This window comes from Pholcus phalangioides, unplaced genomic scaffold (genome assembly GCF_987345545.1).
Source record: "Pholcus phalangioides strain wild (caught in Gottingen) unplaced genomic scaffold, Ppha-v1.0 ptg000015l_1, whole genome shotgun sequence".
Classification (NCBI taxonomy): domain Eukaryota; kingdom Metazoa; phylum Arthropoda; class Arachnida; order Araneae; family Pholcidae; genus Pholcus; species Pholcus phalangioides.
In genome coordinates, this window is record NW_028301608.1 from 43,458,468 (window position 1) to 43,483,228 (window position 24,761).

At 34.6% G+C, this 24,761-nt stretch overlaps 1 protein-coding gene across 2 annotated transcripts in view; it reads left to right on the forward strand.

The window, feature by feature from the left end:
• LOC149076070 (sperm-specific sodium:proton exchanger-like) overlaps positions 1–24,761 on the forward strand; it is a 113,832-nt gene that overhangs the window by 79,098 nt on the left and 9,973 nt on the right. For both annotated transcript variants that reach the window (XM_089243593.1, XM_089243595.1), the window contains exons 13-18: positions 5,340–5,468; positions 5,580–5,678; positions 10,211–10,387; positions 11,562–11,696; positions 16,699–16,893; positions 23,902–24,061. In XM_089243593.1, the coding sequence (XP_089099719.1) occupies positions 5,340–5,468; positions 5,580–5,678; positions 10,211–10,387; positions 11,562–11,696; positions 16,699–16,893; positions 23,902–24,061 (895 nt within the window). The remainder of the gene's footprint in view (positions 1–5,339; positions 5,469–5,579; positions 5,679–10,210; positions 10,388–11,561; positions 11,697–16,698; positions 16,894–23,901; positions 24,062–24,761) is intronic.

Below are 24,761 nucleotides of genomic sequence, written 5' to 3' on the forward strand. Positions count from 1 at the left end.
TATCCATAACTGCATAGTGGTGACATCTAGTGAAAGAATTCTGGACTTACATTTTTAATAGTCCCACTTAAGTTTCAAATAAATAAACCACAAAAAATCAAAATAATTATAATAACCACAGAAATCAAATCGCTTGATTAAATGAAATCAGAAAAGTAAAAACAACAGTAAAATAACACATCATTGGACGCAATAATGAAATAAAAATCTACTCGGAAAAGCAAATGCAATCATGAAAATAACACAGTTGATTCATTTCAAGTTGATTGCTTGAGGGTACATTTCATATTTTGATCTGTGGACAGTTTTTGTCAAATATTCGCTGCTATCATATTCGAAGCTATCAGTTTCTGCTATCATATTCGAAGTGTCCATATTTCTGACAATGATATTGCAGAGGTTCACAGCTTCACACACAAAATGATTTGTTTAATATTGATATATGCTTTGTTCTTCCATGTTATAAACTATTTTTGGTCAAATTTATGGTCCCGTTTTTATCACAGTAAATTGGAACTGGTTTCACAGAACAGTCCAAGTTCTTTCACTATCTTGTCAATTCATATAGCTTCTTTAGTTGTGGCAGACAGAGCCATGTACTCTGCTTCTGTTGTACTGGTCGCAATGGTTGGCTGACGTTTACTGCACCATGACACTGCAACTCTGCCAATAATAAAAATGTATCCAGTAGTTGACTGATGATCACCCATGTCACCTCCAAAATTGGCATCACAATAGCCAATCACTTCCGCAGCAGAATCCTTGGAGTATGTTAAGGTTGTGTTTGCAGATCCCCGAAAGGTATCACATAATTCTTTTCACACCAGTCCAGCGTGGTTTCCCAGGATTGTTGCAGAACTGGCACACAAGATTTACAGCATGACTGATGTCTGGCCTTGTTGCTTGCGCTGCATAAAGCAGGCTTCCAACAACTGCTTGGTATGGGACAGTAGACATCATCTGCTCTTTTTCAGCATCATTGGAAGGTGATTGAATTTTTGACATCACTTTGTTTGGGTCTAATGGTGTTGCCACAGGATGTGACTCATGCATGTTATATTTGCATAGCATACTCTCCACATAATGAGTTTGATTCAGGCTAATGGACCCTATTGCCCTATCTCTTTCAATTTTAATACCTAAGGAATAACTAGCCCTTCCTAAATCTTTCATTTTACAGCGCTTCTTTAGTTGTGTTTTAGCCCAATTTGTAAGTTCTACACAATTGCTAAAAATTAGTAAGTCATCTACATCACAACTATCAAAAGAACTTTGCCTAAATCCCATCTCAACTAAACCTTCTTCTAGCAATTGATACCAAAGCCTACCACTTTGCTTTAAACCATCTAAAGCTTTATTAAATTTAAGTACTTTTCCTTTCAAATTTTCCTGATAGTATTCACTTAAACCCTCTGGAATTTTCATGTAGATTTCCTCACTTAAGGTTCCTTGCACAAAAGCCATAACAGCATCCGTTTGATTGATTTCCCAATTATATATAGCTGCATATGCTAGCAAAACTCTTAATGTCACATAACGTACAATGGTGAAAATGTTTCATTATAGTCTATCGCTTCAACCTGAGAGAAGCCCTTAGCTACTAGACGAGTTTTATACCTTTCCATCTCACCATTGCCATTGTACTTGATTTTAAAGATCCATTTGCAATCTACAATATTTTTATCTTTAGGCCAATCAACAATTTTCCAAGTATCATTTTTAATGTAACCTGCAATGGTTTCAGATATTGAATGTTTCCAGTGATTTGTATCACTGCTATTTAGAGCCTGATCAATGGTTTTTGGCTCATTTGGGAAACAATCTGTTGCCAGTGCTAATGCTTTGCCTATGCAAGCATGATTCAAATCTGGCATACCATCAGTATTATACTCTTGGTAATGATTTGGTAGTGTTATTTCCTATGTGGGGGCGAATCAATACAGGTGGAGCATCATTTCCGCTATCCATTGAAGTGCTATTGTCATGATCAGTGTCAATATGGCCATTTTCAGTGTCTTCGAAAATGTTCTCGCTAACTACTACATTATTTTGATTATGTCCCATCTTGCTATCTACAGGATCAGTTCTGTTATCCTCACTATCTAAAGAACTGTTTTCCCTAACCATTCTCCCACTGAATAAAGAATTATCATGGAACTGTGGTGTCTCACCTATCACTTTATGATACATTTCATTTTCCAAAAAATAGACATCCCGTGCATTAGTTATTTTCTTAGTTACAGGATCAATCAACCTGTATCCCTTTCTTTCATGGCAATAGCCAACAAACATTAGTAGTTCTGCTTTTTCTTCCTATTTGGAATATTTCTGTTTTGGAATATGAGCAAATGCTCAACATCCAAACACTCTCAAATTTGGTTTCTCACCATAAAACTTTTCATATGGAGTCATGTCTGAAACTGCTATAGTGGGAGAGATGTTTTTACAGTAATTTCCTGTTTGAACTGCTTCAGACCAATAAATAGGATCGAGGTGGGCATCCACCAACATTGATCGTGCTCGTTCAACTAGGGTTCTGTTGGTACGCTCTGTAACACCCGAACACACTGTTCAGATGTATAAGGGATTGATTTCTGATGAATCATTTTTTTCTAGTGAGCCTTCTGTACGCATTATATGACCAAAGTAAGATAGTTTCTGTTTGTGACTTTTTGTTTCTAGAGAAGTCAGCTTTGACTTTTTTTGATAACCAATTTTTTTTTTGTCCTTTTAGCTGTCCATGGAATTCTGAGCATCCATCTCCAGTACCAAAGTTCAAAGGAATCAATTATTTTTTTTATCTGCGTTCCGTAGTGTCCAGTTCTCACATCCATACATTATGGCAGGAAAGACCTTGGAGCATTCTCTAAGATCACCTTTTTTGTGTATGGGTGCAAATATAGATTTTTTCCAGTCTATGGGTAAAAAAATATTACATTTGGGAAAAACATTACCCAAACACAAATATGGTTGAATTAATGGGCACAATTATGGAAAGAAATACTCAGAAAACTATTTGTTGAATACAAAAATATAAACCCTGTAACTGTAGAGAATTGTAGGGGGGGGGGGGGTGATATGGTGGGGGGGGGGGAATACATTCAGAGGATTATATTCTAATTGACATTTATAATGCAAATTGAGTAAAGTAATTTAAGTGTATCATTTTTATTGATGTGAAGTAAGAAATAAAAATTGGAAACATGCAATTTTATTCAATCACAGCTTCTAGTTGATGCACATTCTATATCTAGGCCTTTAAAGCTTTTCTGTCATGAGTTTCTGTTACTCTGAATGTCTGAAGCAGCAAATCATTCCTGACTTACAAGAACGTAAATGCTTAGATACAACTATCTTCATGCAAAAGAGTGCAATAAACCATATTTGGCACACAAGTGAAGGAAATGCTTTGTGCTCACTTTTTAGAGATTGTCAGAGAAGTTTTAGATGTTTTCCGAATGTCTGGCCTCCTTGTTCTCTGGACTTGAATCCCTGTTATTTCTGGTTGTGGGTATTACTGAAAGATTGTGTCTATAGCAAAAGCATATAGGCTCAGTCAGAATTGAAAGCAAATATACCACACCATGATGCTGCAATTCTTCAAGATACACTTTTTGCCCCTAAAAGTAGGTTGTGACTAATACTGAATGTACTTTAAACATGTGATTGATGCAAATGGAATCCGCATTGAACAATTGCACCTTTCCTTATAGTGCATATTGGTGGGATCAGAGACATGCAGGGACCATGGACCACGATCAAAATTATTTTTTAATGCAAAAAAATTTTTTGTAATTACAATTTTGAAAGAAAACACCTTCATATGTTGTCATAATCAAGTTCTGCTAATTTTAAATGTTATTTGAAGGCTAAGAACTCAAAATCTCTTTTTAAGAAATTCATTGCAACCCACCCTCTGAGCCATATATGGTAAACCTGTGGTTCAAATGTGGTTCTAGGGGTTATCTGATGGTTAACAGGGTAACCGGTTTCCTCAAACCCAATTTTGTAAAAAGGTACTAAGGGGCATATTTATATATATACAGCTTGCTTAAGTGGCCCGCTTAGCACATTTTCAGATCACTCAAGTAGGCCCGTGGCACATTCACAGATCGCTTAAATGACCCGTAACACAGTTCCAGAACACTTGAGCGATCCGTGGCACATTTAGAGATTCTTACTTTAGAGAGAATAGAATGTGGCACAGTTTTGGAGCACTTAAGCGCCCCCCCCCCCAGTGCGTTTCTACATCGCTCAAGTTACCCACACATTTTCAGATCACTTGGACTTACGAAACATTTAGAGATCACTAAAGTGGCTCTGTAGAGCATTTATTAATAAGGGGAATGTCAGTTCAGGTGCCCATAAACTAGCGAAATGTTTTCTCATTTTTGGTGCACAAAGTACTGCGTCATTAAGAATATTTCATATTTTATAAAGGGTGGTTGGTGACATAAGCATCATCCAAACCCCCCCCCCTCTCCCCTGCCATCAAAAGTCAACAAAGTTGGGAAACCCCCCCCCCCCACTTCATTGATGCTGACGTAATACTTGAATGACCCCATACATCTGAGTAGGGTCATTTTTCAGTTATAACTGTCCTGTATATACAGGGTGATTCAAAACTCATCGTACAAACTTATAGGAGAGGTAGAAAACGTGAAAACAAAACAGAATCACAATTTTTTTTGTGCATTACTATGGATGGTAAGAACTTTGAGCACTTGTTGTGAAACTTAACGTGTACATCTACTGTCCTCGTGTAAAGCATCGTTAAATAAAGAGTTTTTCAACAAATTATTGTTACACAGTTAATTTGCCATTTCCGCATATTCGTTTATTCTCCAGCTGATCAGAATGGGGTTCTGGTCATGCATTCCTACGTGATTCTGTTTTGTTTTTGTGTTTTCTACCTCCCCTAAAAGTTTGTACATTAAGTTTTGAATCACCTTGTATAAAAATAGTTATTAGAGATTGAATAATGTAATATAAAAGTCAGGATATAGTTCTACAACCTTTGAGACGTTAGGAATTAAGTTCAATAAAGTTGATCAAGCTCAACTTCTTATAAAACAGAAGAAAGCATAACATTTTCTGTTGTGTATCCTAGAAAAAACATTTTTAGAATGAAACACTATTGTTCTTTAACTTTCATCCTGATAATATGTGCGCAGAAATGTTCTGCAAAAGACTTTTGTGTCTTATTCAGCTCATAATTATTTTTGTGGAGCCCCATAACAGCTAACCTCATTGTGCCAAATGTGAATTTTTTCTAAATGAGAATGAAAAATTGTGCATATTCCTCATCAAAACTGATGTTTTTATTATTATTAATGTAGGTGGTTGAAGAAATGATGTATTCCCTGAAGTTTGGGATTATTGAGATTTCTCCTTATAGTACACCAAGAGAAGTTTTAGATAGAATTCCCTGGCTTGAAGATGAACGTTTGAATACATTCAAAGATGAGGTACATTATTATTATAGTGTTACTTAATGCAAATTGAGAGATGTGTTATAAAAACTCAGAATTTTCATTACTTGATTATTATTTTTTAAATTTTATTTATTTCTCTTTCAGTGTGCTTCATGTGTTAGGAGTTTTCATCCATATGAATTCATTCATGAGGTAGGAGAGTGGTCTGAAGGAATTTATGTGATTATCTCTGGAGTTGTTTGTGTAAGGTTTCATTATTCATATATATATATTCAGTATATACAAGGTGTTTACTTTTATCGCCATCTTATTACAAATTCCTGAACTCTTGGTCTTAAAGGAAACCCCCAACTAGGAAAAAGAAACACTAAAATGTTATCACATTTAATATACATAGAGAAACAACCTCAGTAAACCCAAAATATGAAAAGAACAACAGCTAGATGCATTTCGGAATTATATCAAGTTCCTTCTTCTTAATTAAAATAGAAAGAAACAAAAAGGCAAGTACTCCATATAGCAGAGTTACTTGCTGTTCAAAAGACGAGTTGAATCTCATTTCTCAAACATTTTGACTATTTGTCTCAAACAAATCTTGCTATATGGAGCATTTTCCTTTACACTATCTTTTTATTAGCTACTGAAGAAGGAACTTTATATAGTTCCGAAACACGTCTAGCTGTTCTGTTCATATTTTGGGTTTATTGATGTTGTTTCCCTATGTATATCATCCCACCCAAAAGGTAATTTATTTGTTATCACTTGGGCCCGGATGTTGATGACATTTGCGTTTTTTTTTTTTCTTACCCTTTTTCACTTTAAGGCCATTTTTTCATGTTTCAGGGCATCTTTTGGCATTTTTAGGATATTTTTCACTTTTCTAAAATCATGTTCAGAGTATAAAAAGTGAAAGAAATTACATATATGTATGTGCTAATTACATTGAGTAATGTCATCGAAAATACCATTCATAACACACTTGAATCAAAACACTTTTTAAGCAAATTAAATCTTTGGTCATAATAAAGGAATTCAATTTAAACTAAAAACAAAGTACACATTACAAAAAAATGTTTGTCCAGATGTAGAAACCAAACAGAAAGAGCATGTTTATAATTTGGCTGCAGTCTCAGAGTGAAAAATACTACAACAGATTTCATTGATATATGAACTGTCTTTCGCCGAAGATAAGAAGTCAGTTAAGCCATTCATCACTGAAGAAAGCAAAGGAAAAGAAGTATTGGATTATAATTAATGCATTGAAGGGAATTAAAAACATATCCCACAACTTGAAAAGGGCTCTCACCTCACTATAGATGTCTGTTGAGCAGCAGCATACTTTTTTTTCTAAAGATAAATTAGGGCACAAGAGGCGATAACTTGAAGTTTTTCTCACGCTTGTGCACAAGCGAGGATTGCTGAATTTTGAATAATGCCCAAACCATCTAATACAAACCATTTAAATTTTGTCTCTTGCAAAAGCTAGTTAAAGAATTTGGGGAGGATGTTTTTCCTACTGATCGGATCATTTTGTTTTGTAAAATGTGTGAAACTGAAGTTGCAGCTGAAAAGAAATTTACTGTCGCACACCACATTGGAAGGAATAAGCATAAAAAGGAAATTGAGCAGGCAAGAAAGTCTTTATCATCTCAACTCCTCTTCAAAGAAGATATCCTTCCGCAAGGAAATGTGTGACACATTAATATCAGCTAACATATCTTTTGAAAATCTGAACAATTCAAAGTTTAGGGACCTCTTAGAAAAAAATACAAGAAATTGCATATTTTTGATGAATCAGCGCTGCAAAAAAATTCTGCGAGAGTGATTGTTTTATTGAAATGATGGTGACAATGTAATATCTACCATAGCAGACAAAAAAAACTTTGTTTTAGTAGATGAAACAATTGATGCTGAAGCCCGCCCTGTTGCTAATATCATCATAGAAATTCTCTGGCTGGATCATCCAAGAAAATTTTCTATTAAATTCTGAGATTCTAGAGAAAGTCAATTATTCTACTATCGGTCAAATTTTTGACAAAAGCATGAAGGTTTTGTGGCCAAATGATGTGGATCACAATAATATTTTACTTTTCTTGACCGTCAAACCGAAAGATACCCAGGCCACATCGCCATATGGCAATATCGGCTCATTGTCCACACGGACTGGATACCTCTGGCAATTTATTCATAAAAAGCATACATTACAAAATATACATTACAATCATAACAACTACAAAATCATAATCTAAGTGTAAAATCAATTGCGAGATCACAAATCTACGTATACAATCGGAAATCAAGCATATAATCCTATATATTCCATATTAAATCTTAATTCGAATATAAAGTCCTAAATCACATATTGAAAACAATAACAAAAATCAGATAAAATTCATAATCGATTTCATCCTTAATTTAAATCGTTCGATTTCCATGACATTATACTGGTCTTGTGCTATCAGTCAGTCTTCTTTGTAGTTGATCAGCTTCTTTTTTCTTTGTGAGCGGCGAGGTGGTGCAGTTTGTACTTGTGCTATAGGCTGATAAGGCGTCCGTGGGATCACTTTGTCTTCATTGTCTACCTGCTATTTATGACCAGTGGTTAAAAGCCTCTAGCAGTCCTACCATAACGATGGAGTATGTAGTCACCTGCTCTCAGAAAAGAGCAAAGTATTTTAGATATACGTGGCAAATGTCAGCGACTAATCTGTGAAGCACCTGTTGTATACAGAAAATATTGTGTTTTGAATCGTTCATCAAGGTGCACATAAACTACTGGTGATCACGAATACAGTATTCTTTGCAAGAACGCAGTGAATTACGTTAAGAAAGTTTTAATTTCGATTTTTTTTCCAGTGACGTATTTTTCATTTTTGTTCAAATGATAAATTCTTGAAATTTAATTAAGTTACACAATTTAACATAAGCCTCTATCGTGAATATACCGAAACGAGTGTTTCGCCCAAAATTGAACAATTTTCTGCTTTTCAGCTGACTTTTATGGTGAGTTACAATATACACAATTTTTTTTATATCATTACCTTCTTTCTAGCTAAGATTAAATACAAAATTTGATCGTAAAATATATTTTACACTAAATTATTTAAAAAGTGCTAATTAATAAGTGTTGCGTTGATGTCAGCACAAATGAACTTAATTGCCCACTGTGAATGAAAGCTTTGTATTAGGTAAACTATGTAAAATTATTCAATAAAATTGAATATTAAGATGGTTCGATTGATTTTCGATGAATTGCATTTTCTAATGAGGCAGAGGCGCCGAAACGAGAAAACATTGAGGGGACTGAAAGTTTCCATTTGTCCTGCATACAAGCTCAAGCCCTTGTGCAGGAGAGGGAAAGATGCGTTGCATTGTATATTCATTCATTATTGGGGGCCCTCAGCCTCCTTGAAAAATTTATTGGGGTGCTCAAACAGCCTCAGTAATCGGGTTTTGGCGCCTATGCAATGAGGATGTTTACTGCAGTTGCTGATGAAACACTTCATTTATGTTTTGACTTCTACATGTTATTAATACAGTACCAAAAAGAAAAAAAATTTTACATCAGTCCGTAAAATAATAATGGATTCAGTTCATTAAAATAATTTTGATTAATTAAAGTAGTTTAAATTAATCAATTAGTTAAAATAGCTTAAATTAATTAATAGGTTAATCAAAATGTTTTACATTAATAAATTATTTAAAAGAGTTTAATTAAATAATTGAATAAAGGGGGGTTTTAAATAATTAATCAAATAATTAGCTCGTAATTAAAAGGTAATTGGTTGTTTACAAATTATTATCTTATGAAGGAGTAAACTATTCCAGACCGGGCTGTAAACTCATAGAAATTTGATTCACCATACCGCGGTTCCAGAAAGGTTGAGAACCACTGCCCTATTGCATCTAAACTTTTAAAAGGGTGAGAAGGTTGAATGAATTATATTTCATTCATTAAGGTGGATAGATACATTTTCGCATTCAGATTATATACCCTGTTCAAAAATTAATTTTTTCATTAGGAAAATTCTATTGGTAATTTTTGATGTAATGTTGAGAGGGGTGGAAGGAAACGAAAGAAAAAAAATCTGATTTTGTTCTTCTTGAAACATTTTCCTTAGGCCAGGAATACACTAGAAAAGTGTTGTAAAAGTACTTTTATAAAATTTGAAAAATACAACCAATATGCTGATCGGTTGCATTTCCTCGAATATAACCGATCAGTTCGTTGGTTGCATTTTTCAAGTTTTATGACAGCACTTTTACCAAACTTTTACAGTGTAATGCCGGCCTTAGACTTTTGAACATGAATGGTTTTCAAGAACTTTGTATTGCTATTCTGATGCATGTTTTGTCATTTATAGGAATTTCTTTTCAAGTTTTCTGGCATTTTTTTTAGTTTTCAGGGCATTTTTTTGTGGTCATTTTTTAGAATTTTTTAGGTCCACAACATCCAGGCCTTGGTTATCCAGGCCTTATTTCATGCTGAAAGCCTTCCAGACAAAAATATTTCTTACCTAAAAACCTTACCTTTAAAAACCTTAAACTCAAGTTTTTATATGGTCCCTGGGCCCTACAAGTTATATTTAATCAAATCTGCCTACTGAAACCTGGATAAAAATAAAAAAAAATTTTATCAATATAAATTTTTTTTCGCCCTATATCTCTGAGTATAGGAGAGAAACTTCATAAAATTTGATTAATTCATTTTATTCAGATAAATATTTTTTTGTAAATTGCATATTATCAATTTTTTATTAATATTTTATGTGTAGGTTCGGGGACGAGAGGGAGAAGATTCAAGAGAATTAGCCAATACAGACTCAATGAAATATTTTTTCTGTAAAGACACATTTTATGAATTCATGAGCTGCTTCCAATCACTTGGCATACTCGGTGTTTTAAATAAATCACCCTTTGTCTCAGCAGCAGAGTGTCAAACAGATGTTGAGGTAAAATACATCTTTTGAAATGTGTACAAAATATCAATAATTTTCGTATGCGGTGTTAAATAGTGTTGCTTGTGTGTGTGTGTGTGTGTGTGTGTGTGTGTGTGTGTGTGTGTGCATAATAAGGAACGATTTTTTTTCAATGCATATGATTGAAATTTTCTCTGAAAATTTTTAACAAAATGCTTCTTCAAAAATTAAATAATTTTTATAATTTCATACACAAAAACTACAATGTTCAATGATTTTTTTAATGTTTTACTTTATTTCTAAGTTCAAAAAAAATTGTTAAGCACATAAGCCCAAGATATACATGCTACTTAACAGCGTGAAAGCATGCTATTTTCGAGCAAATGCAACCAGTAATCCTATTGGTCTGCTAAGCATCGTGTATCTCAGGCTTTACTCTATGGTTCATGGGCAGGATTGTTATCTTTATAAGAGAAAAGCATTTAGAGAGTTTAGGAATGGTATAGGGTTTTTGTTTTTGTGTATATGTATTCATTAATAAAAGGATAAAAAGTAATAAAGGATAATAAGAAAGAAATGGATTTTAGATTGGCAGATAATTGGTGCTAACTCAAACTTATTTTTGAAATGTGTTAATAGCCCATGCTAGCTGATTGTCAGCTCATGCCTTGCAAAAAGATCTGGGGTATAGGGTAATAAGAGCATGTGCATTCATTAATTTTTTTTGCATCAGTTTTTAAAGTACCTTAATATACCAAATATAGTAAAACCTCTCTTTTGCAGTCACTGGCAGGACAAAAAAATTTGTCTAACAAAGAGGCGACCGTTAATCAGAGGTTTGAAATTCATACTTTTATTATATGAGGGGAAATTGTCATTTGGCTGTAAAAGAGTGGTGACCTCATCTGAGATTTCCATTTAGGGGAGTTTTACTGTAGTACTTTGAATAAATTAAATGATTTCCCATAGAAACCTATGAAAAATTGTGTTTCTGATAGAGAATGGTTCCAGAACGAATTATCTGTCTAGATGAGGTATTAAAACTGTGTAGGCAAAAGTGCATATTAAGTGTTTGAAGTTCAATCTCTCATTCATGCTAATCATGTGTATGATTTACTCATATTTAATCTCTATTTATGAATCAATGGATTACTTTGATAAATAGGCCCATTTGACTAATTCTTGTGTAAATGCATGCTTATTTCAGGCGATATTTATAAGCCGAGAGCAATTACGTGCAACATCTGTGCAAATGGGAAAGCCAACATTGGAGTACATATTGTGGAAATGGATATCTATGAAAATAGCCACCATTATCATGTTGGAATACATAGAGCATATGGTCTGTTTGATTTCTTGCAATCAGCTCATTGTTATACAGAATATTTTTTTCCATAATTTTAACTTCCCTTTAATAAAATTATTAAATTTATATAGAAGCAATAATATTCAAACCACTTTAGAATTTTGTTTATACAACTTTCAGGTCCAATCTCAACTCATCTACATACATTTTAATGTTAAAATATTTCATTTATACATCACACAACAATTACACAATGTTTTCATTTTTACTTGAATCACAAATTTTGGTGAAGACTATTTCCATCAGTCATGTTTTGATTTTTTTATAGACCACATAAATAATCTTTAATGAATACTTTTGCCCCTAAAAGTCATCAATTTTAGTGTGATCAACATTTAAGACGATATACATTCAGCATGATGATGACCATTTCAAAGTGCTCACTATCTTTTCTTTACTGTCTTGTCTTTTCTTCCTTAAGTCTGAGTCATTACTGTCTCTTTTTCAGAAAAATGGAAATGTGATGAACTCTAAACAAAGTAATTTAAATTTTTGGAAAGGTGACCATGCTAAAAATGTTATTTTTTAGTATTTTCCCATAATATTTGTTTTTGCCACCCAGCATTATTCATGAAGCCTTAGCCCTTTCAGACCCTAGTGCCACAAATGTGGGGGTTGCTTTCTCCTCAGGGAGTCAAGCCCTGACTTAAAGCATTGTGCAAGTTTTGAGTTGGAAATATGGTGAATTCGGGGACAGCACTTAAAGTTGAACTTTTGGGGGGGGGGGGGCTAAGACGGCTTCCAGTAGGAAAAAGGTCTCTAGGTAAGGTGTGATTTATCATATTAAATTTAGAAATAAAATTCTGGAAAAAATTATATATGAAGATGAATATACCCTGCATCCTCTTGACTGAAAAAATTTTAACAAAGTGAATTATTTTTTCTTAAAAAATGATTTGATGACATTCATGTTTTTAATGAATTTTTTGAATATCAAAAACCCAACAACAGTTTATGAAATGTTCAAGTTGAAAATCAAAAATTTATAGTATGGCTGTAATTTGCATTTGCATATTCTAAGAGGTTCTTTTCAAGTATATCGATGGCAAAAAACTGTCATGAAGTGAACTGAATACCTCATCAAATGTCAAATTACCTTTACTTTTTTTTGTTTCAAAAGAATTAGAACACCCTTAAACTTTTTCAAAAAATTTTAATATCTCACTAGAAACATATTATTACATGAATATTTTCATGCTAATCTACAATCAACTTGCATGTCTTCCCTTATTATGTATAAGAACCAGAAATACTTTCGCCTCTGTAGGGGGTTTGTAGAAACGAGCATCTAATGTGTACACTGTTTGAAGAAAACTCAACATTCATACAAGAATGAAAACATAATTATAAAACTAGAAATTGAGACGTTTTAAAAATGTTTCATGAGATCAGCTGAGATAGCAGTGGTGATGGGGACCCGAATGATAATTTACTCATGTCTGTCTATCCTTAGGCCACCTTCATCACTTCATATGAACCAAAGAATGTGGTTTCCAATTTCAGGCCAGAACCAAACTGAGTCCTTAGTATAGCTACTAGATCACCAATTTTTGATAATTTGTGATTTTTTTCTATTTTTTTCTATTTGACACATTTGGCAACAGCGACAGATAAGTTGAAATTTCGAAGTTTTTAGACTTCTAATAGCATTGAAGTTAACAGAGGTTGAACATATTGTTCTAGATAATTCTCTTGCAAGCACTCGAGATGGCAAAACACAAAGCAATTTCACGAACAGCAGATTTATTTTTCAGAACAGCTACTACATGTACTCGCAAGCAACGATTTGAAACACAACCTACAAATATAGAGCAATCTACAAATAAGACCTTGTCTATCGACTAAAATTCAACACTGCTCATAATTCTCTTTTGGTAATGCCACAGCTTTGAGAGAATTCTATCATCTTCTCATGAGCTCCCAGCCTTTAGCATCATGGTGTCTTTTGTTCAACATGTAATCATTCCTAACAGTCTTAATTTATTTGCCACAAACAGGATATACTTTTATGCAATAAAAAACAAGTGCAATTTCGCCATGAATGAATCATGGGAACATTCAGTTTTACAATGAAAACTACGTCATAACAAGTATATTAATGGCAATTTGCATATTAAATCAACATTGAAAACAATTCAAAATTCAACTATTTTAAAATGACAACAATGCTGGTCAAATCTGCTGCAATCACTCCGTATGCGACTGACTCCAGAGGTGGGGGAGCCTCAAACCATATGTTTCTATTGGTGTTAGACAACGAAAGTCAAAAGTTGGGGGGGGGGGGGCATAGGCTAGATATAAGTTTACACCTATGTGAAACACCTATACATATTGATACTGGAGGATGACCGAGGCTGGGCTCGACAAGCAACAAAAAAATGTAATTGCCAGAAAAGGAAAAATTCAAAATAATACTACTTTTGACTTTTTCGGTGGGGGGGGGGGAGGCATAGTCACCCCTCTTTCATATGTTGGCAGATATGCTGCTATAAATTCCAAACATTTTGAGCTGCTCTCAGCATGCAATTCAGTAACTACACAAAGAAAATATTAGGCGCCAATACCAATTTTTTAGTTGCCATGGCGACCTGACAATTGGGATCTGCCCGGCCTTGATTATAGGTGGAATATATTTACACTATGAAAATTTTGTCAGAGACTAAAGCAGTCAGGGGTTCCCAAACTTTTTGGAAGCACAACCCCCTTTTCGACGAGAATTTTATCGTGACCCCTAATATAGGGTGACCATATTTTGTTTTTGTTAAGTGTTGTAATTTCCATAGTCAGTGATGAATAAATTCAAATTATTTTTTGATATTTAGTTAGCAGAACTGTTTTATTAGGAGATTTCAAACTGCCCACATTTTTTAGCTTTGAATCCTGCAAAGGGTGTCATCAACATAGCCATAAGTTAGGACGGAATAGCTACCTTGCACGTCGTGTAATAGTGCTGAGGGGGTAACAAAATTCAGGGCCAGGTGCAAGAATTTTTTCAGGTTCCTTTTGTGGGAAGAATAATTTTAGTTGCAGGTTTAGTTGTCATACTTTCTCGGTTTTGTTCTACTCTTTTTTCCTACCTTTTTTTTTACCAAATTCGTGTAATTGATTTTAATTGGGGTTGGGGAGGAAATCATTGATATATTTGCCAAATAATACAAATGTAGTACAGTGCAATCAATGATTCTGCCAAAGCCGATATTGTATCGTTTTTAAAGTTATTTGTGGGGGAGGGGGGGTTTATGTGGACCATTCGGTTCATTAATTTTCCGTTTGCTAAGTTTTGAGGGTTCAACAAGTAGAGTAGTCATTAAAAACTTCTGTCTGGATGGAAAAAGTCATTTTGTATTTACTACTTGATTGTCTTATACAGTAACTAACATTCATAATTTAAAATTATTTTGCACATTTTGTGTATAGGTGACACAGTTCGCATAACAAAGCAGTTGGGTACATAGGCCTATCCTAGGTTTTGTGACACTGATGATAACCAATAACATTTAATTGTCTTCTGTATTTTTAGGGCTTGCAGAGGCATAAATAATATTTACAATGCTGAGCAAAGAGCTAGGAATGAAAATGCTTTATTTGTCAAAAACAATTACACTGGCATTGAACAGTAAAAGGTAAACAAATCCCTCTAAATAAAGGATGAACAACGCAGTAAAACCATCCGGTTCACTGTAACTTATTTACATTGGATCTTGTAATTTATACATTTTGCACCTGTGCTTTTGAAATTGGTCTCGAAAGAGTATCATTCTTAAAAACTTACATGTCTTCATAATTTGCTGCGCATTGTTGAAGAAAGCTGTCAGACTCTACACTTTGGAAGACTCCAAAAAAAGAATGTAATATATATTGTGAGGAGCGACAGCAAGAATTATCTGTGTACTGTTTTGGCCAAAAATTGTTTTTGTAACCAAGTCATTTCTGTCATTTTACTTTGACTCGAGTCAATCTTACAGCAGACTGAAATAGTGCTATAAAGGGGGAAAAAATAATTTTATTTTTATAATTAAAATTTAAAAAAAAGTAGGGATTTTTTTATTATGCTATGATTACGTTGCTTGGGGTGGGTGGGAGCCCTGTAAAATGATTGGTTATACTATTTTGAATATTCGTAACATTTTCGTGGTTGGGGCACAGCCACCCTTGCCATATTATACAAAATTATTTTTCAACTACAGGAGTATTTTCTATTTTAGCGAGTGCCTTGTGTACTCCCTATAATAATTTTAACTCCCACCATCCTTTTTCCCGATATTTTTAAGCCCTCTGAATATTTTCAATGACTGTACTTCATCCAAATAGCTTCATAAACGACACACTAGCACCATTAATTGTACAAAATATAAAATGTAGACAATGTAAATATACATTCACATACTACTCATTGTTCTGAATTTTTAATATTTTAAAATCGGTTGATTCTTTCTGAATGCCTTGTAAAAATGCTAGCTTGATCTGTTGATTTTTGTACATAAGAATTTGATAAAATTGTATTATATGATACATGTATAGTAAGTAGCCGTTCATCCAAGAGTTGAGGCATTTTTTAGTTTTGACATATTTTTATTTTCGTTGTGAAAAATTTCTTTTTTGGATGTTTTCATTTTGAAATATCTCTCACCACCCCCTGCCCTAGTTCATCAATACGACACATATTTTGGGAACCATTGCTATACAAAAATATCATTACATGGGCAATATAAGTCATATAGAAATTTCACTGTATATATGAATTTTCAAATATGCATATGAACCCTAATGCAGAGTAATTTCAGGTTCACCTGCTAGATGAGAATTTTTTCTTTATTTTCCATTAAAACATTGTTTTGACTGACTATGTACATTCATTTTGGTTTCTTGGGTTTCTGGGAGAGACTTATTGTATTCATTTTTTACTGATGTCTATTTAATTCCTACAACTTTTATTTGTTGATTTTTATATGCTGATTCTATTTTTGTGGCTCTCCAGACCATTGGAATCTGTCAGATGTTGCAATTAGATGAAGCCATCATACCCAATTTGAGATTAGTAAATTCCTTTGACATTACCAACGGAATTGAACATGTAGTTCTTATCCAGGGCAAAGTTACTGATACTGAAACCGGCAACGACTTCCATGGGCCAATTTACCTGCCAGCGACTATCAAGAAAGTGAAATTTGAGGTATGGCTCATATTAATTACGAATTATATATTCTTCATTAAATAAAATGTTTAAATGTACATATTTTGTGACCTGTCGATTTATATACCTTTACCTAAAACACAATAGTTCCCTATATACCAGGGATTCTCTGGTATAGGGAATTATACTTTTTCCATCCAGGCTTTTTCCTTCTCCAATCAATGCTTATCCCCGGCTTTCAGAGCAATTTATCAAAGACTGTCTTCAAAAAATTTGACAGGGAGGCCACCCTCGAGGAAGGTTGGTGGTGCACCAGGATGCCAAGCTGCACAGCTTGAGAACCTCCTGCCTTATACAATCAGCCCTCAATATTCACGGTTTCTCCTCCAGTTTTTTTGGAAAACCACTGTTGCAGTGCTACTTCACAACAAAATATAAATTGTATGTGTTAAATGAGCATATTAAAAATCTCTCTTAAACGCTTTTCTTGTGCTTCTGAAAATATTTCTAAAATAATGTTGTTTAGCTTGATTGTTGTTGTTACTGGTTAGTACAGAATCAATGAATCTACAATCAAATATATATTGAAAACAAGAATTCTAAATTTGATCAGCTATTGCCATAGCTACACCTGTGGGAGCGAAACCTTTGCATCAAAATCTACATGTTTCTCGCATAAAAAGTGGTGTTTTCCTGTGAGTACAATAAAAAAAGTATGCAAGTTACTCAATACAGTGAAACCTCGCTACAACAATACTTGATACAATGATGAATCCTTTTCCAACAATTTTTTTTCTAGGTCTGCAGCCTATCATCATATTGAAGTTTCACTCTATAAGACTTGCATACTGTCCTTGTGATGTTTAAATAAAAAAAAACCACAAACATTGAAGAGAAAGAATTAATCACATCTCCCAGTATTTTTATGAACAATAGAAAAGCTTGGACTACAAAAAAACTTTGCTTGGATTGGTTTAAACAGTGTTTCATTCCTGAAGTCAGAAGGCGCCTTGACAACAGGGCCGTCTTAAGAGCATCCCGGGCCAAGTAGTTTTTCTGAGGCCCTACCTTGGAAATTGCAGAAAATTTCAACCAGATCTCATTTTTGTGAGGACCCTCTTCTCCTAAGGCCCTGGGTCGTGCCTGGATGGGCCCATGCGTTAAGACGGCACAGCTTGACAGTAAAGACATACTTTTTAAAGCTCTTTGGATACTGGATAATTCTCCCTGAATACCATGACATGGAGATCTTCTATAATTCCTTCTAACTTAACATATAGCATTGAGCCACTTGATTTAAAGTATTGGAAGAATTTCACTAAATCAATTAGTGTCATTGCTAAAAGACCTTTTGGCCACAATGCGTGCCCACCAGGGGCGTAGCCAGAAATTTCGTTCGGGGGGGAACCAAAGTGACAGAACAATAGATTTGGCCATCTTTTTCCCTTTTTTCGGTCATTTTCTCACATTTCGGGGGGGACCAGACCCCCCAAGTTCCCCCCCCCCCCGGCTACGCCCTTGGTGCCCACATTAGCAAAGCAGGTGAATAGAGAAGGAATCAATAATGTGAACATTAAGAAGAAATTGGAGAATTAATTAACAGCACTTCAGAAATTGACAGAGTAATAAATGATTCGAGGAAATAATAAATAAAACAGGAATAAATCGAGCTGACTGCTCACTGCATGATGATCAAGATGAAGAAGTGGAAAACAAGTTCATCATGAGCAACATAGCCCAAGGTTCTTTATAAGTTTAAATTGGCCATGGTTTTTATTTGACATAAACCCATCTATGGAGCATTCTTCACATGTAAGAAAAATTATCAGAAGAAATAAAAACACAACAGTTAATAGACATTATAATGCTGTTTCAGAAAACTTTGTCGAGGATCACTAGGTCAATGCCTCCTACTTCTTTGCCACACAAGTTTGATATAAATGAGATTCTTAAAAATCATGTTCCTAATTTGGGTTATTCATGGATTTTCCTTATTCATGGTGACCCCCCAGAACATAACTCCAGCAAATTTGAGGTTCGACCAATCATATTCCTTATTGAAATAAGGAATGTGATTGGTCGATTATTATTGGATGTCATTTTAAGTGAGATTGATGAAGATATATAAATAGTGGAAATAACATTTCGCAAAGATAATTTCTAATACTTGTGCAATATGAAAAGATAAAATGAGTACAGTTGAATGTAACATTAAGTATTGTACTTAAAATTTGCATAACTGCCAGTTGAAAACCACCATACATACTCTGAAAAATGGTCTTTATATGTCTTTTGGATCACACTCTGCTTTCGAAATCTCTGTGGCACTCTATAAACTATTTGGTCACAATATATTTTATACTCCTCTTAACCAGAACATGGCCAGCCATTCTGTCTCAATGAACAGATTTTAGTAGATGCTTGAAGACCTGGGCCTTGCTGGAAGCTGTGTATGTATGTTTTGTGCTGCCATCTGCCGTCAATTTGTCTAATTATGAGTTAAGTGCAATGACTAAATAATTGTATTATTGTAGGCCTGTTGCTTTTTGTGGTGAGACTTCTCAGTGGGTAGATCGGGTCGCATTAACGCCTCAAAGTTGGGAACCACAGACAACCAACTTCAGCCGACCACCACTATGTCAACATTGGGGTTTGAACCCGGGTCCTCGCAATGCGAGTTCATCATTATGACCACTTGAGCAGCAAATACATTTATACTATTGATATTATTTAACTCTTTACCTACCAGAGGGGTGAAAATCTATGGACCCTAGGATTTCGGAGAGCTTCTTCGAGACAAATTTCTTACCCCCGTATTTATTTCTCCTATTCTTCTACTGCACATTGTAGAACCTTTCTCGACAATGACCGGATAACTGGTAGAAAGCAAAGTATTTCAATGCCCTCTTCTCCGACCAAACAAAGCGACCGGGTATGGAAAGAAGATTCGTCTGTCTTCACACAGTAAATTTCCTGTGATACAAAGTTTTGGCTACTTATGCTATTTCGCTATTTGCCATTACAAACTTCGCCAAATGTCCTCACCAACGGCATTTTGTGACAGCAAAAATCGGATTAAACTTATTAATCAATAAAATTTTACGAATCTGAGTGACAAAATATTCTACGACCTACTCCTGTTTTAAACAGAATATGTATCAAGAGAAGATGACGAAAACCAGAGGAATGTAAAGCTTAAAAATAATCCCTAAACTAATCACATTACAGAATTGTGTGGACATTATCTATTCAAGAAGATTGCAGATAACTAGTGACATGTCTGTTAGTAGAAGACAGAGTTTAGACTATAAAAAACATCCCACAAATATTTTATCCTTATTCATCGCACAATGGAACTCAATACCAGACGCATTGGTGGTAAAAAAAAGGTGCCCTGGGAAATACACGAGAATAAAGGGAGATTTTCTCTAATTCAACGCCTTTGCATTTTCCAACAAAGTACTTATAAAAATCTTTAAATTACACGCCACTTGGGGTCGGCTAATTTTTCAGTGTGAGAAGCCCAAACCTCTATCCTTCACAATGAACTAAAAACTTATTCACGAGCAAAAAGTTTTTTTTTTTTTTTGCAAGTGAACTACACTGTATTATTCTTTTCTTAGTATTACTAAAGAGCCACGTGTACGTACCCGCAGAGCCGTGGGTTTCCATCCCCAATCTTTTAATCGATAAAAAAAATCCTCTTTTTTGAAAAGAATTTGAAATGCCCTTTTTTCAGATAAGTAAGGACCTCCCAAAATCTAATCGCAGTAGGAAATCATTCAAATCACGTTGAAGCCGAATCTTTTCACCATAAGTCTTTCTATTTCCAAGAAGTCTTTCTTTTGCAGAGGCCCAGGGGCGAATATTTTCCTTAATCCAGCCTTTCTTGTTTTGATACAAACAGAATGAGAGCTCAAAATGAAAAGAGATGTCCAAGCACGCGAAAAAGCAACAGGATAACAAACAGCACAACAAACCTATGTGAGAGCCACAACCCAAATTCTGCTATTGTTATAATCATATATGTATTGAGATAGTATAGGCCAGGCCAATTTTTCTTGGAACTCGCCTGTATAAAAGCTCTTACTTATCTTCTAATACATCTATCGTCCACTTTGTGATAGTGAATTCTTCAAGCATCTCAACCTCTTTGTCAAGTGGATCAGAGGCTGAAAATGTTGGAGACAAGGAGTGGTGTTTATCAAAAGCTATTCTAGTTTTCTTATCACTTATTTTAAGCCGCCAGAACAGTGTTTCTCAAAGTGTGTGTTGTTGTTCCTAGGGGTGTTGCGAACCTTTTGTGAGGGGCGTCATGACGAGCTGGAAATACTGATGTGTATGTGTGTGCCTATTTATGCTTTGAAGTGGTTCTTTTATGGATGTACAAATCTATACTAAACTATTTTGAGAGAGACAGATCAACTATGAACAGGGCAAGGGAGGCACGAGCGTGACCAAAGCCTCCTAGAAGTACCTAGTATCTAGGAGGCTTTGGTATGACCCCCACAAGGGTAGAGCTTACGGGGCACAAGCCTTGGCGTCCGGGGTGATTCTTAATTTTTTTTTTCACTCATAAATTCACCATAAGAAAGCCAGTCTGTGCTGCGGGCCTGCAAGAGTTCTTAGCTATCCTGCTCCAGGATGAGGGGGGCCATGGCCACGAGTGATAAAAGTTTAAGAACCACTGCAGTTGGGTGTGGAATATAGAATTCGAACTAAATCCACAAAAATAAAAAATTTTCAGTTTTACCGATATTTTTAATTACTTCTTCGACGGAAACTTATTTTCTTGGTGTGCGTATGTTTTGCTGGAAAAACACAAACAGCTTGAAAAAATATGAAAAGATCAAACTTATGTAATTCTAGTACTAGAAATCATTTGAAATTGTACGTATGAGAATTAACAATAACGACATTGATGCGAAAATACAATAATATTTAGTTGTGTGTTTCAACATTGATTCCTTCAAAATCGAATGGGTCCGATGTACAGTACATCTGAAAATTGTCATTCATTGAGTGTTTCATAAAAAAATGTCCGAAAATAAAATTTTTGTAATGTTTTAATTCCAAAAAAATTAAGATTTTCTGATGTATTGTAATTAATATTCTTTTTTTTCTATTGTACTACGAAAGAAATTCTTCGATTAATAATCAAACCTATAGCTAGCACGCAGATCTTTCACTAGTTTCAAACAAAACGAAAAAAACTTTTAATGAAAATCAGAACGTTGGCGAAATTTCAAAAAATAGTAACTACACATCTTTCTCAAAGTTCACCTGAGGTATTGTCATCGTCAATAGTCATTCTTTCACAAGTAACTGTAGTTGTAAAATAATCCTCTTTCTCCGACAAGAACCCCGCGCAGCAGCCGTCAACGATCCGTCACTGTGCCCCGCCCACGGAATAAAAGAGTGTGAAATGCCTATCCCCCCTACCTCGGCCGGATCTGGTAGTCTGCATGACGGGCCGGATCGGCCGGATATAGTAGGGATAGAGTTAACAATGTTTTTTTTATAGCTTATGGAAAGTACATTGGATAACCTGAAACTGGACTTATGGACTTAATGTTATAAGTCCATAAGTCCATTCATGTTAATTTATTTTTTCTGTGAGTGTTGAGCACTGTGATTCAACTTTGCATTAAGGCAATTGTGAGCAATCAACATTGGCATGAAAACTGGAAAATATTCCATGGTATACAACAATACCTTAAAGTTATGCAATATAATGTTAGTTCATTTGGATCAAACTTTTCGGGGGAAATATTTGTAAGCAAAACAACTACATTTATTCTCGTTCCTGCATGACTTATCAAATAGAGAGAGAAAAATTATTTTGATAACAATTAGTTTCACAAATATTTAGCCTACCTTCTAGCTGCATTTGAGTTCTTAAAAACTCCATATTCCCTAAATTTGGAGCAAGCAAATGTAATATTTATTGTGCTTTGAATGCTTTGATAACACTTTGGTCTACTGAAAGAAATAATCCAATTGTGTGTTCAAAGACGAATACAATTTTTGCTCATGGGTCAAATTTACTATGGCATTGGATGTCTGACATAAAACTGTGACCAATCTGTAAAACTGGCAGGTGCTGCACAATCCTTTGGATTTTATTGGTTAGTTTCATTTAACAGATTTCCAGCTAAAAATTATAGCCTCTTAAAACTCAACATAGTTCTATTACGTATGGTATACTGATCTGTGGGCGGAGATGGGGGGGGGGCACAGGTTGCAATACCCCTCAGAGTAATGACAAAGCAGACTGATATGTGCAAAAAAAAAAAAGAACAAACATCACATCATTATTACGCCATTTCCAGCCATTGCATAATCATCGTGCACCCTTCCCACCCAGCCTCTCTCTCTCTAGAATTGAATGACCTTGAAAACACTTGAAACTATGACCAGAATGTTCTGCAATTTTAAGAAAAAATTGCAAAGTGCTGGGCATGTTTTGTACACATTTTTTTTTTTAAATGCCACATAAGCTATCTTATGACTGTGCTGGTTTTTTCTTTTCTTTGATGGGATTTTCAAGTATGATATATCAGAATCATCAATGCTGGCAGCATTAAAGTAACAAACCATTGTATAAGCATATACATGTTTAAAACACATTGTTAGAGAACCTCAGTAAATGTGCTAAAAGTCATTGTTGAGGCCAAGAAACCATTGTTGTCCAACAGTTGTTTTTTTTTGTCCCATTTTGGGCATTTGCCCAGCTCTGACGAACTTTTAACGTAGACTATCATTCAAGTCGGGTCCTGTTTGGTATACATATGAAAAATTTGGTGACATTCAGCCTAAAATTGTAGATTTGTAACATAGAACAAATATATACACACACAGACAGAAAATCAAGTATCATCTTATATTCACCAGATTAAAGAAAAACAGTTTTAAAAATAATTCATAGTTTCTCCATGCTAAAATTTTTTTGGCAATAATATCTAAATAAATGACTGCCCACAAGTAATTATAGCTCTGTTATATATCCTTCTCCTCCTCCAATAAGATCTCTCTTCTAAATTTCAGGTGCAAGGAGGCAAAGGTATTCCCAGAGTTGTGCTTCTGCTTATAGTGAATAATTCCTATGTTCTGAGGGAAGACCTTGATTGGTCTGGTGTAGATTCTGTTCCAAGAAATGAAAGACTCTGCTTCTACCATAGTACCAGGAAGAAGTTGGCATCTATTGGTAAGGCATCTACATAATTCAGACCTGAGATCTTTGATATATGCATGATACATTTGATAACAAATGTTAATAAAATAATATCCAATTATTAATTTTCTGTAGGTGCCAATTCTCAGACTTGAAAAATCTGTAGTTTATCACCAGATAAAATATTTCACACTGAAGAAAGCACGTCATACAAATAATAGAGTTTTTTTGGGGGATTGCGTAGAGTGACCCGTTTTCCCCAGGGAGCTCCCATGTTTTATTTCATGAGTCTTTGAAAAGTTTCATAGTTTTGTTATTATTTGAATCAATTGAAATAGTGATTCAAAATTATAGATAGATGCAGAAACGCAAGAGCTTTTTTTAGACCCTTTGGCTGCTGGATAGTTGGAAAAGTGCTTCTTTCTCTGCAGGAGTGTAAAAAAAAGTGTTTTTCAGTTCTCTTTTGTGAAAGATAGATGGCAATCAAACTCAGATTTTGCGAATACAATACAATCAGGGTAAAAAATGTGATACAAACACAGAATCTGGGTTCAAACCCCCCAATAACCAACAAAATAGTGATTTGGGAGGGGGGCAAGCATTCAACCACTTCTCAATCCAAAGTACACTTGTGCCATACAGTACAAACAAACCTGTCAGAGTATAGAGAAATGATGATAAAAAAAAAAAAAATTAAAAGATTTTCATCATCACAGGATGATTAAGCAGGCTA